This window comes from Cavia porcellus, unplaced genomic scaffold, assembly GCF_034190915.1.
Source record: "Cavia porcellus strain 051 isolate PalLab524CR breed Dunkin Hartley unplaced genomic scaffold, mCavPor4.1 scaffold_3, whole genome shotgun sequence".
NCBI classification, from domain to species: Eukaryota; Metazoa; Chordata; class Mammalia; order Rodentia; family Caviidae; genus Cavia; species Cavia porcellus.
Window position 1 is genome coordinate 119,085,081 of NW_026947486.1, and position 19,658 is coordinate 119,104,738.

Genomic DNA, 19,658 nt, shown 5'->3' on the forward strand with positions numbered 1-19,658 from the left:
TTTGCCTTTTTCCCTTCTTGGGGAAAACACTGTCTCCCCCACTGACAATCTCATCTCAGGGAGGCCTCGATTGGTGGATCCTTTCTGTTTCCTGGGAACCCCCCCCCCCCAAGAACCCAAACTTGGGGCAAAGAGCACTCTGGAAAATGTAAGTCTTCAAGGAACCCTGGGCCCTTGGGGCCTAATTTCCATCGCTGTGGAGGACAGGAGTCACAAGAAACACCGCTTGCCCCCTTCCACGGGCCCAGAGGCGGGTTCGGGCGACTGTCTGGGAGTGATCAGCAGTGGCATACTTCCTGGTCCCGAAGGGTGCCAGGTCTTTCAGAATGCAGATTCGGTCACGCCAGTGAAATGCCCACACCCCCGGACAAGATCGCCCAGGAAGCACACAGCGCACGGCCACCGCAGCACAGCCCGCCGCCCTACTTACCCCCGACGGCCCCGCCCTGCTTGTGTCGGGAGCGGGCCGGGAGCACTGCGGCTGCCGGAGAGGCGGGGGGCCAGCGCGCGAGGGCCGCAGGAGGAGGCAGGAGCGCGCGCCTTTTTGTGCGGCGCCTGGCACCTGCCGGATTGGTTGGGCCGGTGCTGCCGTCGGAGTGGGCGGAGCTGGCCGCGCGCCCCGCCCCATCCCCAGTCGCAGCCCGGAGCGGCCGCAGACGGAGCGCACCTCGCGCTGCTCCGGGCCCGCTCCTCCCGGCTCTCCCTGAGAGCCGGGCTCCTGCCCGACTCCCGCGCCCCCGTAGCTCCTCCGCAAGGGCGACTCTGCGGGAGGGCTAACGGTCCCACCCGGGCGGCCCCGTCCCTCGCTCTCTGCTCTGCTTCCCGGGGAGAGAGAGCCGCAGCAATGGGCTTCCGAGCCGTGCTGCGGGTCGGCGTGCTCATGCTGCTCATCAGGACCTGGCTCGCGGACAGCGACAAGCCCAGTCCCACCCCGAACTTCAAGTTCTCCAGAGTGCCCCAAGACTTCCTGGACATCTTTAACTGGTAAGTGGGCGCCGCCAGCTCGGACGCGGCGGGCACAGATGGCCACGGCCCCCCGGGACGGGTGGGCTTGGGTGGAACACAGGGGGAGCCCGATCCAGGCTCCCTAAGTTCTAGCGGGTGACTCCTGCGGGGAATGGGGTGGGAATGAGGGCCCCGCGCGCGAGATGGAGCCCTGAGCCCACCTGTTACTGCGGCACCCCACTGCACCCCGCGTGTGCCCACGCCACAGGCGGGCGGGGGTGTCCTCACCCTACAGCCTGCCCTGCCATCACCGGGAACTAAGGTTCCCTGGGACAGCTTTCCTGGGTTGCGTTTTTGGTACCTGTGGGACAGGCCAAGGATGGGTAATTTTTAAACAAACAGAAGAGACACCTGTTTGAGTCCGAGACTGGTGCACGGGTGTGAGTGCGTGTGCGTGTGTGCGGGAGTGCGCGTTGTGGGGCGAGGGGCTCTTTCCAGTGCAACAGGAAGAAATTATTAACTCGGGCTGGGGAAGTCCAGACTGTGATCCACGATCTATAACCCTGTAACCCCATGGCCTGTGAAAACAGGTGAGGAGTGAGGTTTTTTGCTGTCTGATTGAAGTTTGTGTGGGTCCGTGAACAGCTGCAGACATGTTAAACACTCGCCCTTCACGTATGGATCACACACAGTGTGTATTTGTGGTGGCAACAGATCCTGAGCACTGGCACATGGAAACTGTGTCGTTGGAAACAGGCGGGAATGCGTTGCTTTAATTCAGGAATAATTCATGTGCACACTTTAGAGTGTTAGGAAATGAAATTTTATGATTGAGGAAGATCAAGAATAATTTTAAATGGCAAGCCGAATGGAATGTGTATTTAGATAAAAAAGAGGGAGGTGTAAGGGAGGCAAGGTTCTAGCAGACAACCCTGCAGTGCCCTCAACCCAACATATCAGACTGCGCCACTGAACATGCACGCGCACACATGCACGCACGCACTCATGCACACACGCTCACGCGCACATGCACTCACAAGCACACATTTGCAGAAGTGCGTCACAGAGTCACAGTGATGCCCAAGACCTGTTCTCTTCGTCAGTCTTTTGGAAAAAAGAGCCCTAGATGAATTGTGTGAGCACAAGAGATCTCTGGAAAGGCCAGCTCCCTGCAGAGCTGCCCTGGGTCCACTTCCACTTGCTTAGCCAAGGCCCCTCCAGGGGGAAGCACCTGTTCTGGGCCAGAATGGATATTTTAGAGTACAGCCTTGAGCCCAAGAACCTGAAATGGTTTGGTTCACTGGGGTCATAAATCTCTGCCTCATGAACAAGGCTCTCTCTGCATCATAAGCCATATGCCAGATCTGAAAAGCAGACGTATACAAAAACAAGGTTGACGTAAACGTGACAAAAATGCCCAGCCTGTCCCAAGTAGGGGCACATGTGGCTCTGAGCTGCAGGATATCAGCTTAGCTCAGGAGGGTACTGGAGAGTGGGAGATGACTTTTCCTGGGGCCATGGGTGCTCCTGGAAGGAGGACGCCCACCAATGTGGAAAACAGCATCTGGGCTGATCTCAAGGTGGCTCCTTGGGGGACTGAAGCAATGCAGTTTTCTTAGGGCCGCCATTTGCCCAGGCTCCTGCTCTCCTCCCCCACCCTCTAGTCCTGCCCGGTAACAGGGACCCAGTCCCCATGCTCCACCCTCCGGATAAAAGATGGGAGGGAGGAGGGGAAGGGAAAAGAAGAGTGCGTCACAGCTGTGCTTCTGGCTGACTCACCGCTGGGAGGGGAGGGGAGGAAGGGGAGGGAGCAGATACACATATGTATGACTGGACCTGTCTGAGCATGTCCATGCACAGGGAGGGCTCTGGCAATGCAGCCACTGGCCAGTTGACCACACTCAACCAGCATTTACTCATTACCTCTCTGTTTCAGCAAAAATTGTGCAAATCAATCTGTGGTTCACAAGATTCTGGACAGGGTGCTGTCGAAATATGACGTCCGGCTGAGACCGAATTTTGGAGGTAAGCCATGGTAGACATGAGGGCCTTTTGTTGCACGTGGCATAGGGCTGAGACCCAGCCAGCCCCACCACATTAGCTGACCAGCCCCCACTGCTCCTGCCCTCAGGAGCCAGTCCCCCGTGCAGGCCTCCTTTTCACTGCATTTTCCCCCACTTCCTGCAAGAACTGGGTGCACAGAGCAAAGCACCTAGCTTCTTGGGCTACAGTTCTCTAGTCCATCTAGGGGGAGAACGTGTATTCTTCAGTTTGAACAAGGTTCTCTGTGCATTGTGAGTGATATGAGTGCCCACCCTGGGCACTTCTGTCTTGGCTACCCTGCCCCAGGCTGTCAGCACCTACCAACTTCAGTCCCTTCAAAACACTGCACACAGTGTAACCTTTATGAAATCCAACCTGATCACCACAGGAACCCAGGATTGCTAACTGCCCTCACCAAGGCCTCAGCCTAGCACTCTGAGCCCTAGCTTAGTCATAAGAAATGACAAGGAAACTGACTCAGAGACCTCCGGGAATCTCTTCCTCAGTTTCTCCCTAGATTTCTGCTTAGCCCAGACCACACAGCTGTAAGTGAGGGCCACTTAGCCTGACCCCACACAACACCTGTTGGGATTCTCTGCTCCAGGGGACACCCAGAAGCCTAGACTGAGAACTGACAAAAGAAAAGGCATGCTGAATAGGAATGTCACCTTCGGGGCTGGGGATTTAACTCAGAGGCATAAGCCCCTGCCTTGCAAGCAGGCAGTTGTGGGTTCGATCCCTGGTACCGATAAAAAGGAAAAAGACAAAAAAAATGAATGTCACTTTCTAGCTCAAAAGGAGCAGAATGTGAAAAGCAGGGAGACTAAGACAAAACTATTACCCAGCTTCCCGCAGGAAGATCTTCACAGAAAAGGGTTAACATCTGCTAACAGTGCCTGTTCCTGCATGTGAATAGAGGTCTTAGGGACTCACAGTGGCCCTGCCCATCCAGCACAAAGCTGGAGGATCTGCTGCTGGGCTAGAACCCATGGGCGTCCAAGAGTGCTAGTTTGGTCCTGGAAAGGCACCAAGGAAGCCCTGAGTTTCAAGACCCATGCTTCCCCTTTGTCCCATTGCTCCCCCCAAGTATGAGCACAAAAGGAACAGTCCAAGGGATCCAGGTGCCTGCACCATGACGCTGTGGCCCAGAGGGCAGAGGCAGACTCTTTCTAAGCTGACCCTGCAAGGGCAGCAGTTCCATTGTGTAGGTGCCCTAGTGACAAAGTCGGAGTACATGGCTGGGGATCAGAGTAAGCTGAAAAAGACATGGCGGGTGAGGGTGGGGTACAGGAGGGTGGAATGGGTGGGAAGGTAGGGTGTGCGGGTTCAAGGCAGTCACTGCTTCATCTTCTCCTGCCTCCTCCTGTTTCTCAGCAAAGGCTGCCCAGTGAACACCTGAGTCCCAAGCGTTTTCACCCTACCGCTTTAGGGCGGGTTGCCTGAAGACAGATCATGTGGCCAAACAGCAGATGAAGCCAGGAGGGCAGGGACAGCCTAGGATCTGCTAGCATGGGACTCTACACCGGACTGTTGTTTGGTAGGCATGTGGCAGGAGTCCAGCAAAAGGACAGCTAGGCTGAGGCCTTCAGCATGTGGAATCCCAGCAGTTCTTGCACAGCCTCTGTACCTGACTTGGAGTAGAAGTCTGGGGCTTATCTGCCCTAAGCACACACGCACACACTGTAAGCAGGGGCCTGACCTGACTGTGATCCAGGTGAAACAGCAGCCATGGCACTCACCTGGGAAAGCAGCCAAGGCAGCTCTGAGGGCTCCCGCTAGCCTGGTACCTGGTCCAACACAGACCATGAATGGGGCAAGAGGAGGAAAGTGAGTACCCTAGCTTCCTTTCCTGTCTTCCTCGGTCTACCAAAGGACAGTGACACAGCTACAGGCCTGACCCCATCCGGAACCAGGGGTCATGTCTTCATGAGGAGAATGGCGCTGCATCTCAAAGGGACCTGTGGGCCGTTTTGTGCCCGCTCTGTAGGCTCACAGCAAAGTGTTCCCCATCCTGAAGGGGCTTCATGTGTGGTGCAGAAAGGTCCAGGGAAGTTAACTGGAGCAGCAGGGGGGTAGGTCTAGCTGCTGAGCCCCTCCGGGGCTTGCTGCCCATGTAACACAGCTGCGAGCCTCTAAGGGCACATGGAGGGCTGAGAGGCAGTAATCAATATTTGCATTCCTAGAAACTCCTCACTACACAGCCCTTTCCTGGGGCTTGTTCACAATAGCCCTGAAGGCTAGAGTCCTGGCTGTGCCCTAGCACAGAGGCCCATTTACTTCTAGGCTGCCATTCATATGTTTATACCCAGCAGCACTGTGCTCTTTGAAGCGTTGGCCTTGGAATACCACATTTCCCTCTTTGCAGCTTAGCTTCTGGGTATTCAGCCTACAATGGAAGCAGCAGTGGACTGCGAACATCACATGTGTTTCCCTAGCAGCAGTGTGAGGTGACACACCAAGAACAGCTGTGCTGCGGGCCAGTCAGAGAGCCCAGGGCTGCGAGGGAACAATAAAAATGTGTTTGTCTACAGTTCTTCAGAGTCCATTCCACATTCCCACACCCGAACCCTTGGAGTCTAGCCAGTGCACTCTGCTAACAGCTGGCCCAGCCAAGGAAAACCTAGGAGGTACACAGACTTACATACTTGGTCACACACTAGATATGCGCACTCTCATGGTCACACTCACAAATCCACCCCCATTCACAGACACGCCCACGCAAGCAAGAGCACACAGGGACACGTACCCCCCTCACACAAACATGAACATATATAGCGGTTACTCATGCACAAACACGCTCACAGATATGGTAGCTCACAGGAATACACTCAGGAACAGCATCCACTCGTATGCAATGATGGAACATTAACATTATTATATGCACAAACATGCTCAGCACACACATGGACATGTTAATACATTCACACACAAACAGGTTCACATACACAGATTCACTCACACATGGGTACACACAATTACACGCTTGTACATAAACATGCTACACAAAAATGTGCTCACACTCACCGAAAAACATGCTCACATTCAGTTGTGCACAGACACAAACAACACTCACACACCTGCTCACACAGCCATATATGATAAACATGCACCAGGGTCACAAATTGGCTCATGTTAATACTTATACACAAACATGTTCATATATATGAGCATACTCAGATTCAGTCATGCTTGTGAAAACACATTAGCACACATAATGACACATACACGAGATACATTCACTCATATACAAATATGCTCACAAGAACACACCTACAAATGCACACACACACATGAATAACACATTCACAGAAATACGTCCACATACCTAGTTACACTAGCAAACTTGCTCATGCATTAACACTCACATGCACAAATTAACACACACATGGACTTACTCATGCATTCACTCTCAAATATGCCTACATCTGGGATAACACTCAAATTCACCATTACATAAAAACACACATATGCAAACATGCCCACATACACAAGCACCCTCATTCACTCAAAAACATGAAGACACCCTTCAACATCCTTTCTTATGCTCACACACACAGAAATATGCTCACACATAAGAAAATACATGAACACGTTCACATACACTAACAGGATGAAAATGTGTACATACAAATTTGACAAGGACAAGCACAGCATACACAGTCCTCTGCATTCACGCCAACATGAGCATTCACACATAGAACATGCGTGTACATATGAATGCACATACACATCACCATACACAAACATACACTCATGTCGACACAGCTAGTTTACAACCATGAGCATGCTCATGCATTCACTCATACATGGACAGGCAAAAAACATCCTAACATGAATAGACTGTCACACATTTGTTCCACACTTACAATCAAATACATGCACACACTAACACATGTATAGAGACATGTTCACACACTGATTTACTCGGAAACATGCTCATGCATCAGTTGACCTACAAACACACATCACACTTCACACATTAATGCACTTATATACACACATGCTCATATATACAAAGACACATTCAGAATACAGAAGAACCCACTCATAAACATGTTCACATATTCACAAGCACAACAAATCTTCACAGACACAAAAACTTATTCAGTCACACAAATGAGCTCACACAGATGCTTGCAATTCACTTGCATGGTGGCATACAGTCACACATTCAGCCATGTAGATATGCTCGTGGCCATATGTCCACATCCACACATTATGTGCACATGCTATTGTGTTGCACATTTATTTCCACACAACATACTGAAGTACACAAGCGTGGTCATGCATTCACTCACACATGAGCACACACACCTTCGCCTCCCTACACAGACATGCTCATGTGCACTCATTCATATGTAGACAGTCACTGCCACGTGCTCAATCACCCACACATGAACACACTCACACGCAGTCACACATTCACCCATTCCTCCCTCACACACTGCTTGCACTTGAACATATTCATATACGTCATCCCATGCCCACACAAACATGCATTCATATACATGCTTGCACACACTGACACATTTACCTGCCCATGAACATACTCACCGTACTCACACAAGCACAAGCCTTGGCTCTGTGTAGGGGCTCCCTGAATTTTAGTTTTTATTAGGAAACCTTTAGAAAAAGAGTAGTTCTTTGTTTTCACCTTATTTTGCCCTGGACCTTGCTCTAAGCCAGTGAAGGCAAACCTTCCAGAGACAAGGGCCAAAACCCACTGATTCATCACAAAGTGTCAACACTGCAATTAAACCTGAATACTGAAGTTTTGGTGTAAGTTCGCCACCACTGCTCTAAGTGCTTGACCTTAATGAACTATGACATCAGTGCTATCATTATCTTCATTTTGCCATGAAGAAATCAAGGCTGAAAGATGACTTTCTCAAAGCCACACAGCCAGCAAGTGTCACAGCATGTTCAAATCCTGGCTCCTAACATTTATTCCAACGTTCAGGTAACAGTGTCTTTCTGTACTGTAGGTGCGCCTGTGACCGTGAAAGTATCTATCTATGTCTCCGACATTCATGAGATCTCAGATATGAACATGGTAAGTGTGTCACTTTCAGCATGGGATGGGAGACAGGATTTGAGACAGCGATTAGTCATAAGCCAATTCCAGTTGTTCTGACTGATAACAGAGTTCACATGCAGAAACAAGGTAGGTTTTGGAAATACGGCCCCTAGAATAAAATATAAATCAGTTGAACCCTACACCACACCATATCCAAAAAATCAGTTCTAGATTTTAGACTCAAAAGGCAAAAGGCTTATGAAGCATTTAAAAGATATAAAAGATATAGGACACTGTCTTTGGGACTGGGGGTGGTAGACAGAGACTTCTTTTAGGGCAGTAGATGGAGGCCACTGGAACAGCTCTTGCCTAGCAAGTGTGAGTTCCATCCCCAGCAACTCAGGACAATGACGTGTCTTTTAAAGGCCACAGAAAATATAAACCATAAAAATAAATACTGGTTAAGTTCAACAGTGTTATACTTGTATGTAGCCAAAACTCCTGCCACTTCAGTTTTGTGAAACAAAATTACTGTAATTAGTGCGAAGGGGCTATGTCAGGGTGGACTAAGATTTTTGCAATTCTGTGGGTCAATAAGGATATTTTTAAATAAACAGAAAGACGATCAGCAAATATGAACAGGAATTTCACTTACCAAATGTAAACTAAGTAGTGGGAAAAAATAAATAGCTGAAGAAACTAAATATGAAGAGAAACTTGACCTTCCTAGGAATCAGTGCAATGCAGAGAGAGGCCAGAGTGCGCGCAAAGGGCTTGCATACTCCATACCAGCGCTGGCGAGGGCAGAGGGCTGGAAGCCTCCAGCAGCTCCTGGCTTTTGGCAGGGGTGTAAATTGGGATTTTCACTTTACATTGTTAAACATCTTTGTTTGAGTATTGTGGAGCCTTTACATGGTTATATACTTGGTATATTCATATATGCAATATTCTCCAGAATTTCAAATCAATAAATTATCATTACACACATCAACAAGAATAGATCTCACAAATATAATGAGTGAAAGAAATGACAAATACAGACAGTATGACTTCCTTTAAAGTTCAAAAACATAGGTGCAACTAATCATGTCTTCTAGAAATACACAAGGAGACAATAAAACTAACCCAGAGCAAGGGGATCTTCATGCTAAAATCTAGCATTCTAGTTCCTTCTGGGGGGTGCGGAAAGCATGTTCTGAAAAGGGTGCACTGGGGCAAGAAATGTATCAGTAACATTCTGTCTCTTGACCTAGATTTTAATTACAGAAGGTTCATTTTGTTATTGTTCCTTAAAAAGCATGCATTTCATCTACTCACCTGTGTGATGTTTCATCATAAATACACACAGAAAACAATGCTGCACAACCTACCTTACAACTGGGACTTACCTTTGTTTCCCCAGGACTACACAATGACCATGTATTTTTATCAGACCTGGAAGGATTCGCGTTTATCCTATTCTGAGACCGACCTGAACTTGACCCTGGACTACCGCATGGAAAGGGCTAAAATAAGACACGGAGTCTCACACATACACACACATCCTGCCTGGGGCACAAAATGGAAATTGCTTCAACTGACAGGGAGTAGGCTGGACTGAATGGTGGAAGGGGTGGGACAGAGCCTTCGGCTGAAGCAGTGAGAACTTTCGTCTCTTTTCTCTTCCCCAACACCTCCAAGGCCACCCTTCAGACTGCCCTCCTGGATGCAGCGCACAGTAACCTAAAGCTCCCACCCACTTGATTTACTGTTAGCGCACACCTGCCCAGCCATGGGTATGCCCCCCCCCGTTTGTTTTGTTCCCATTGGCATCTTGCTGATTCCCAGTACCATGTAGGCTTGCACCTCTGGCGTGAGTTGCAGGTGTGGCCAGAGGCTGGCTACACTGGTCCTCATATCCTTACACATACACCACACACCTGCCCTTCACACCGGCTATGCAGCCTCAGTGGCTTCCAGGTAGCCCAGAGTTTTCTCTTGACAGCCTGATCCCTCTTTAGCAAGCCTGGGTCTCCTTTCTGTCTTCTCATCCGTTCCCTCTAGGACCCTTCCCATTCTGACACCCTGTGGTTTGCTGACAGGCCATACATCTGTCCTTGGTGTCAGTCCAAGGTAACTCAGGTAACTCAGTGTCCTTGTCACACTCCAATTCTCTCTCTCCCACACACAGGTGGTCTTCGAGGTAATTCTTGCTTTCCACCCCTGCAATGCCCAAGGAATGGCTGTGGCCTTGGGACCCCCCCCCCCCGCTCACTTTCCCCTCTGTTTTCTTTCCTTTGGCAGGCTCACTGCCATCGCGGCCTGCTCCTTGGATCTGCGGAAATTCCCTATGGACCAGCAGACGTGCAAGCTGGAGGTGGAGAGCTGTGCGTATATCTCCCGCGGATGCTTCTTCTCTGCCCTGGGCTGCGGCACTCAGGAAACCACAAACAGAGTTGACAGTGAGAGGGACAGCCTTTCTCTTCTCCTTCCTCTTTCTCCCTGTTCTCCTTCTCCTAAAGACATAATCAGTGATGATCAGGACATAGACATAGATAAAGTGATAGAAGACTAGGTGATTGGCATGTGATACAAGGGGTGATCAAAATATGCAGTGAACATTTAAACCTTCAAAAAATAGTGCAGTAAAAGCAAATTGCCATGAACTCCCCTCAGAACCCTCCCCCTGATTTCAAACAGTTTCCCTTCATTGCCATTTTCTGAAGCAGTTCCGGAAGGCCTCTTTCCTGAGTGTCTTGCTGCTGCTGAGTGCCATCCCACAGAAAGGTACACTGTAAAAACAGTACAGTGTGTCCTCATCAACTTTATTCACTGGATCGGCACTGAACAACTTCTGGCTCTTCCCCAAAGTCAAAACCACCACAGAAAGAAAGAAGTTTTGAATCAGTTCACGACATGGAGACTGCCTCAACAACATAAAGCAACCAAACATGACTTCTGGAACTGCTTCAGGAAGTAGCAAGGGTAATGGGCTAAGTTCCCTCCTTCCGACTGAAGAAAATCTGAAGAAAGAATTCTCTTTCCAAGTGCTCAAACTTTCTTTCACGGTGACACTCAGCAAACGACAGTGGAGCCCCCAGATCTCAAGTCGCAACCATGCTTTGGTTTGCACAGACCGCTGTGGTGTGAAACCTGCCTGTTTCTGTTTTCCAACACTATCGATGTTTCGTTTCCCTTCCCAGATGGCTACACTATCGAAGACATCATATTATCCTGGGAAAACAATGAGGATGGCGTCCAGATGACTGAGGAGCTGAATATCCCTCAGTTCAATTTCCTGGGGAAGATCATTACTAGCAAGGAGGTGTATTTCTACACAGGTGGGCCTGGCGCCTTTCTTCTCTCCTGTTTCTTGTCTCTTTGTACCCCTATAAACGCCTGCGGGCCTCCATCTTTGATCCTCACACTCTCTGCTGCCTCCTTTCCCATTTCCCTCTGCCTAGACGTTTCTGGGGGCCCCCTGATAAAGTCTCAGCAGCTCACCTCTGCAAATGTGGAAAGGACGCAGATGCACGTGGCTAGGTTTACCACACTAACACACTGGAAACACGTGCGTGCGCTCTGCTCAGGCCCAGCCTCTCACCCTCCATCTACTGGCAGCTTGGAAGCGCCTCTTGTCTGTAACTGGGCCTAAGTGAGGAGGTGAGGTGGGAGAGACGTGCTGTGCCGCGTGAGGCTGACACCAGTGTGTCTACTCCCAGGTTCCTACATGCGTCTGGTGATGAAGTTCCAGGTCAAGCGGGACATCGCCAGCTACCTTTTGCACGTCTACTGGCCCACTGTCCTCACCACTGTTCTCTCCTGGATATCGTTTTGGATGAACCATGAGTCCTCTGCAGCCAGGGTGACAATTGGTAGGTCTCGTCTCCATCCTAGGGAAGAACCTGGGTCACTTTGCTCAGGAGAAAGTTCCAAGAGGGAAAAGCTAAAGCAGTATGTGATCACACAGGCAAGGAAGCAGGATCTCTCCAACACGCACTGCACAGGTGTTTGGCCGGTCCTGCCCAATGGAGAGACCCCCAATGGAGATGGGGTGAAACAGCAGCAGGGAGGAATCTTGGCATGTTGAGCCCAAATGTCCATTGTTCATTATCTATCAAATACATATAAGTGAATTTCAAACAGAAATGTGACACCACTAACACTGATTAAGCGAGATGTCAAAGTGTCCTATTAAGCAGCAGGACTTCCAGAGAGCCCTGCCCCCTTGACAAGTAACTAGTAGAATGTGGAAGTTCCAGCTATCAGAGTCCAGAGGAGGAAGTGAAGCAGGTCTCGGTGGCTAAAGATGCATTAAGAAAGTGTTGTCTGAAGTAAGTTTTGAGGGACTGCAGGAGGCATGGACATAAGACTTGGCATTTCTCAAAGAGGGAATAGCAGGATTAAAGAGAGAGGGGTCCTGAGGGTGGGCTAAATCACAAGATGCCTGGGGCAGGACCTGGGAGGGTGAGGCAGGCAGCAGACAGATGGCCTGGGCAGACTTGGGAAGATCTTGAACTTCATGCATGCCCATAGGGAGCCTTCAAGGGTCTTCAAGCAAAGAGTGCTTAAGAGTGGTTTGTCTTCACCATCTTTAGAGGTTAAGCTCTTCCTTGTCTTTCTTTAGTAGCACATTCAAGACCAAACCTTGATATGAATGCAGTATTTTAGGGTTCACAGAACTTCCTCAGATTCTAAAGGAAGAGTATGTACTGGAAGGCAAGTAGGGCAAGGTGGGACCAGAGCTATAAACCATGGCTTGGCCATGGCTACAGATTTGGAAGTTGATTCTCAGAGCAATGGCAAGTCATCAAACCAGTGGAGCATCGGCCAGGTTTAAACTTGGGGAAGAGGGAACAAGGAGAACACTGGATAGAGGCCCCACACGAGATGGCCTTTTCTCCCTTCCTGAGGGATGTAGGCCACCACAGGACCACTTAACCTGTGCTGTTATTTATAGGCCTAACTTCCATCCTTATCCTGACCACCATCGACTCACACCTGCGGGATAAACTCCCCCACATTGCCTATGTCAAGGCCATTGACATCTATATCCTCGTGTGCTTGTTCTTCGTGTTCCTGTCCTTGGTGGAGTATATCTACATCAACTACCTTTTCTTCAACCAAGGACTGCGCCATCGTAGACGACGCAGGAGAGCCAGAAGACTCATTGCCCGCTTCCTCTACCATAATGTAGTGGTGAGAAATGTGCAGGTTTGACTTTGTGACAGACAGTCAGCTTTCCCCAAGCACCTTTTGAGCCAAGGCCAGCCTCCTGACCCTTTCCCACTTTGATCCTCACACACATGTGCACAGCAAACATACAATACACATGCATAGCACACACCTAGAGCAGATAACAAAGAAGCAGGACTAATTTATCATCCTTCTTTTATAGATGGCCATTGTCCAGTGTCACAAGGCAAAAAGTGGCAGAGCTAGATTTCTCCAGATCTTGGAGCCAATTTGTGCCTCTTTGCTTGATTCCAGGGCAGGTGACAAAGCCAGAAAGGGAAGGTGGGCACAGGGAGGCTGAGAGGAAGACAGACCCTAGAGAGACTGGCCTGCCCGGTCCTCCTTCCTTGGCTCTGCAGGCTCCCAAGGCTGTGCTGAGGCCTCCGCCTCAAGCAATGCATTAATCCAGCCTCCCCCTCCCTCCTGCCAGGGAGCCCTGGCCAGAGGCCTGAATGACCTCCATCTGGCACCGGGCGCTCCTGAGGGAGCAGCGGCCCCCAGTGAGACACTGCATTGGCTGCTGTCACGACCTCCCCTTGCATGCTAACAGCCTGTTTGTCCTCTTCTCAGCCCCATAAGCTCCAGAGACCCAAGAGGAGATGGCTGTGTCTGTCAAAGCGATCAACAGTGACACTGCCAGTGCTGATGAGGAAAGCCCCCTCCCTCTCCCTCCCCCCAGTACACAGCCACCTAGGTGATAAGAAAGTGACAAGCCTGCCCAATACCTCCTCAAAGGATGTCCTGATTAACATGGAAAATGAAGTCGGCTCTGGCTCTCCCACCCACCCAGCACAGGCTCGTCTGGCGAGCCCTGAAAGCCTTGGCTCTTTGGCAACTATCTCAGAGCAGGTCCCACTGGCCACCTCCGAAAGCCTTAGCACACTCTCTGGCCTAGCCCAGCTGAAGGCTCAAGCGAACCCGAGCCACATCCCTTCTATCCGCCAGCAGGCCCTGCCTGGCTTTCACGATACTACTGTTCCCACCCAAATCTGCATTCGTACTGAAGTCCATGTGCATGTGGAGATCCATGACAACAGAGAGGCCGACTCCAAAGACAACCTGGGCTTGGATGAGAGCCACGGCCATCACCCCAGCGGGAGGCCCATGCCATCCCACGGCCAGAGGTGTGTGCCAAAAGCAGGATGGGACTTTGATAAGATCGAAAGCTTAGAGGATGACACCAGTGTCAAGAGCCACAGCCCTGACCTTGAGGAGCAATTTGAGGATGATGATACATTCAATATCCATAGTGTCGATGAGGAGAATCCCATGACCTCTGAGCAAGAGGACAGTGGCTCAGAGTCTGACGACTGTTGCTTGCTGAACTCTGGGTGCTACTGCAGTGAAGTGATCTCTTCCAAGCTCTTTAACCCTGACCATGTCCCCAAAATAGACAAGTGGTGCCGGGTCCTCTTCCCTGTTACTTTTTTGGTGTTCAACGTTGTTTACTGGCTGTACCACATATACTAGTTCCCAGTGCCCAGGAGTGGCAAGGATGACATGCTTTGCTCCCTTCACAGTACCTTTTGGGGTTTTTCCCTTTTTCCTTTGATCATTTTATTAGGTGCTTATTAGTTCCACACTTCTCCTTATCTTCATGAGGCATGCAAGACAGAAAGGGAGGGAAGGAATTAGGAGGACTTAGGAGCCAGCATCTCATTGATTTCCTTTCTGGCAAGAAGACTCACACCTTTTCAAACATTTCCAGAAGTTTCTCAGTGTGGCAAAGCACCCAGAAATGTTTACGAGACAGAGAGGAGCAGGCTGAGGAGCAAAGGAAGGCACTGAACCTTGCTCAGAAACTTTCCTGGGTCTTTTTATCCTGCCCCCTTTGGGCACTGCGGTTTTTTTGTTACTGTACTTTCTCGTTTGTTTCTTCTTCACTTAGGGCTGTGTGTGAAAAAGTCAAGCTAAGTTGGGCTGGGGTACACAGGGGAAGGGCTAGCCATGCCTTGGATGTGTGCAAAACTGGCTACAGCAGAGTAGGGAAGGATTTGCAAGTGCCTCTGCCCGGGACTTTGGGTTGTATCTTCAGCGTGGTGTTGTGGTCAGAGTTGGGAGGGGAATGGCGTGGAGGTGGCAGGAACTTGGGGCAGGCAAGGGTGATGTCAGGTTAAAGAATGCACAGGATCAGCTGACCACTTTGGAGGGATTAGAATTTATTTTCTTGCCTGTATGTCTGCTTCAGAATATTTGACAAAAGGGACTCAAAACTTCTGTGGAGTCAGGAGTTAGCTCTCTATGAATTGCTGAGTCGAGAGCTAGTTAGGGGTGAGCTCTTGGTGAATAAGCACGAGGCTGGGAAAGTTCACACTTGGCTAGTTAACCATCTGATCTAGAACAGCAGATGAACGCCTACTGTAAATCTATATACTAATCCTTTCTGTTTGTCTAGTGTTTAATTAAGTGTCTGCAAGCTCCCTGACCCATCACATCGTTGGACCCTCACAGGAGCCCATGAGCCAGGGAAGGCAAAGCACCTTGTCCCCAGTGTTCCAAGGAAAGAGTGGAACTTGTGTGCCATGCTTGAAGACACTTGTTCTTTCTCCCTTTCTTCCTCTCAGCTGAAGCATTCCCATTTCTTCCCTCCCCTTCACAAAAGGGGGTGTGCTGGCATGGCCTGCCTTGCTGTCAGGCTGCCCCCTCCCTCTGCAGACCTATAGCACCTTGGCAGGAAGAGACCACTGATCTGCCAATGAGCAGGAACCAGGCGAGTGGAGTGTGTGGGCCCTGGCCACCCTGCCCGGCTGATGGAAGTAGGATTAGCCCACCCAGCAACTTGCCAGCTGCAGCAGCTTACTGATGGAGGCCGTGGGGAAGTGAGCTTTGCAAAGCACTCAACCTATGTTCCTCTTCGCCTTAGGCCGCCTCTCCTGCAGCCCCATCCCCTTGCCTCATGCTCTTTAAACTGCTTCTGTGTCCATGCTTGTGTGTGTCATTGGGGTGTGTATGCATCAGAGTAGGAGTGTGTATACTTAAACCATATCTATCAGTGTAAATCTTTATTACTATGTGTGGAAGTGAATCTACAATGTACAGATACACGTGCCTTTGTACATATCGCTGTGTGGTTTGTGTGTTTGCTGGTGTGTGTTGCTTGTGAGTAAGTGTCCTTTGTGCATGTGTACAGTAAGTATATATCTGTTTTTATCTGATTTGAATGGGTGTAAGGGAAAGCATGTCTGTTGGAGGCCGCCTTTCTAGAGCTGCCAGAATTCCTTTGGCCTGTTTACGCATTAGGGAGGCCCCGTTTGGCTGGTCTGGTTCACTGTGTGTTTCTAATTGCCCTGTCTCAGGGAGCAGAGCCGCTGCCCCTTACCCCTCCCCCCACGTATCTGGACTGTCTCCTGGATAGGGGACCCAGAGGAAGTGAATATAGCCCTAAGAAGCGGTAGCATAGTGCCTTCGGGTAGGGATAAGCTGTGAGTGCCAACAATCTTGTCTGCTGTTAGGACAGATTTTGGACTAGTGTTTTAGAATAAGAGCCTGAATGATGCCCTGGGAGCACAGATACAGTGCAGATGCGGGGCAGGAGGGCTGGTGAACTGGAGAGGTGGCAGGTGGCCTGTATGGCCCATCCCCTTACCCCACTCATCGTCTGTGCCGGACACAAAGTGGGGCTGTTGGCAGCCGCAGACCAGTAGACAGTGACAGGACACACTCAGGGGACTGGCTGCCAGCAGCTACATGCTGAGAACCAAAGGTGCCTTGGACTGTGGTAGTGAGCCCATTCAGGGACAGAAAGCACTTTAGTGACCCATTGTGGGTAGTTGTTGGCTGCTGGACACTAGTGACATGCCCAAAGTTCCCCCTTGAATTTGGAGTTCCAGAACTCCACTTCCACCTCCTCCAGGGGAAGAGTTAGGAATGAGAGGAAAATGTGAAGGAGCCTCAGGTGCTGACTGCCTAGACTGTGGCCAGCTTGTTCTATGCACATAGCACATAAGCACGTAGTCACTCACACATGCACACACGCACACCATTGCACACACATGGGTACACACGGGACAATGTCCCTCAGTGTACATGTATATGTGCCAGATGTGTATACACATGTGGCCATGCCTGCGCACGCACACACACACACACACACACACACACACACACACACACACATACACACACACACACACGTAAGATAAGGAAGAAAAGAAAATGAATGTTGTCCTCAGAATGTCTCAGATTACCTCTTCTTTTGGTCTCCTTGCACAGAGAGGTCCAGGCTGAAGATGAGCAATGCCCCATAGCAAAGCTCCTGCTAGGCTGTAGGAAGACTGGCTTCCTGGAGCCTAAAGTTGGCTAGCTGACTTGGATCTGGGGCTTCAGGATCCTGGAGGGACTTTGAACCCTGTGAATCTCGAGTTCATGGGCGTGAAGTCTTAAATGGAAACTTGAGCAGTGGAGACAAAAAGTGACAGCAATGCCCAGGAAGGCTTCACTGTATTGAGGAAAGGCAAAGAGGCCAGTTGTAAATATCCATGTAACTAGATTTATTATACTTAAAAAAGAAAATCTTGCCCTAACTTGCTGCAATGAGTAGTTGAATTCTACTGCAATGTGTACTGTGACGTGAAGTGTCACGGTGAGGTGGAGGTCTGGCAGTGCCACCTTTTCAGGAACTTGAAACTTTGCAGTTTGCTGTGGCTTTGGTCCTTCAAATTGACTGAAAATTGCCAGATCTCCCCTGACCATATCTCTGTGTGCTCTGTTGTCCATGTTGCTGCTGTGCCCCATCCTCTTCTATCTCCAGCTGGCTATGTCCCTTCCCATACCTCCCCCAACGCCAAGTGCAGAGCAGCTGCCAGGTGCTCCCAGAGGTCAGCAATCTGGACACTTGGGAGTTTGGAAGCTTGGGCAGAGGAAAAGGCCTCACTAAGTCTGGAATAGAGCAACTCCACATTACTCCTCGACACATCTGTCCTTCCTTTCACCCTAGAACCCCAGCCCCACAAAGGATACCCCTATCTTCCCGATGCCCTTCTGTGGGATGTCTGACACGTTTCCTATCATGCTCACCACTGCAGGGTGACTTTGCAGAGTAACATGGTCTGATTGGTCTTAATGGAGTTTGTCAAATGTACTCTTACAACTTGTGTCACCTGGTTAATAGCAAGGCTGCAAGTCTTTGCACATTTAGAGATAAGTTTTGTTGAGACTGTGGCCATTCCTGAGGTTTCTTCATCTTGTATCCATAACAACTAACCCTTTGAGCTATTAACTACTGACCATATACACTAAGCTCTCTATCTGCATGACAACCTGCTGTGGTGGTGACCTTCTGGGCCCTCCACAGCCAAGCATCAAAGGAAATCGTGATTTGTCCTACTGAAAGGGCAGTGTGTTTGTGTTTGTTGTACAATGTCCTGTGTTCAATATGAAATCTGTATTATCAGGATTAGGTTTTCAAGGGGGGAGGGAGGGTGCTAAATTATCTCCTTAATATACTTAACTTATGAAACACCCTAGGTGGTTAGGGTCACTTCTATGGACTGCATTTGTGTGCGACTTTACATGCCAGACTGCATCCTCAGGGTCAGTGGTTAGCAAAGTAGAAGCCACTGGAATTGTTCTGCCATCAGGCAGTGCCAGAGGATTCTTCTTAAGGCAGCCAAGTGAGTAGTCATCTGGAAGCAGATGGATTACAGTAAAGCCACACACAGACCTTCAGGAGTGGTGCCAGGCCCATGCAGTGAAAGCCAAGAAAAGAGAAGACCAAGACCCAGGTGTCCTCGTTGGCCTGACCTGCAAAGGGACAGACAGCAGCAGGGCCTCATGGCATGGCTGAGTGGCCACTTTGGCCTCATCAAATGTACATTTTTATAGGAGAAAGACCCTGACCAGTCCTGACTTTAAGAAAGTGAAACATGAAGAAACATAAAACTGTGTTTCTGAAAACTATGCTGGAGTGAAATGTTGTAAATAATAAATGGGGAAAAATAAAGCTCAACAGTGGGATATTCTCTCTCTCTCTCTCTCTCTCTCTTTTTTTTTTTTTTTTTTTTTTTTTTTTGGTCTTTTTCCTTTTTATCGGTCCCGGGGATCAAACTCACGACTGCCTGCTTCCAAGGCAGGTGCTTATGCTGCTGAGCTAAATCCCCAGCCCAGTGGGATATTCTCTGATGGGTCACCGTGTGTCCTTTCTCTTAAACTAGGAGGCACTGCATGGCACATCCTTCTGGGCCCAGAATCCTCGACTTTTATCACTTCACCATGACTCTGCATATCTATCTCCTCATACCCCAGGACATTTGAACCCATGGTTTTCAGGTGAAGGTGAGTTAGAAACAATACATCTGAAAGAATTTACACTTCTGCACAAATCATTCTTAACCATTAGAAACAAAAATGTTCAGATGGCAAGCCAGTGCAGTGCAAAATCCAAGGTGGACATTTAGTTCCACTTTATGGGCTCAGAGAAGTGGTAAAAGGTGTCTTTTAC

General features: G+C 49.6%; 1 protein-coding gene across 1 annotated transcript; it reads left to right on the forward strand.

Annotated features, from left to right (window-relative positions):
* The first annotated feature begins 659 nt into the window (after positions 1 to 659).
* On the forward strand, positions 660 to 19,174 carry Gabrq (gamma-aminobutyric acid type A receptor subunit theta). Its single transcript, XM_063246538.1, has 9 exons — positions 660 to 984; positions 2,882 to 2,970; positions 7,974 to 8,041; positions 9,408 to 9,558; positions 10,201 to 10,371; positions 11,188 to 11,325; positions 11,707 to 11,859; positions 12,945 to 13,198; positions 13,955 to 19,174. The coding sequence occupies exons 1-9, from the start codon at positions 845 to 847 to the stop codon at positions 14,687 to 14,689; spliced, it is 1,899 nt and encodes a 632-aa protein (XP_063102608.1). The 5' UTR covers positions 660 to 844; the 3' UTR covers positions 14,690 to 19,174.
* Positions 19,175 to 19,658: the final 484 nt, after the last annotated feature.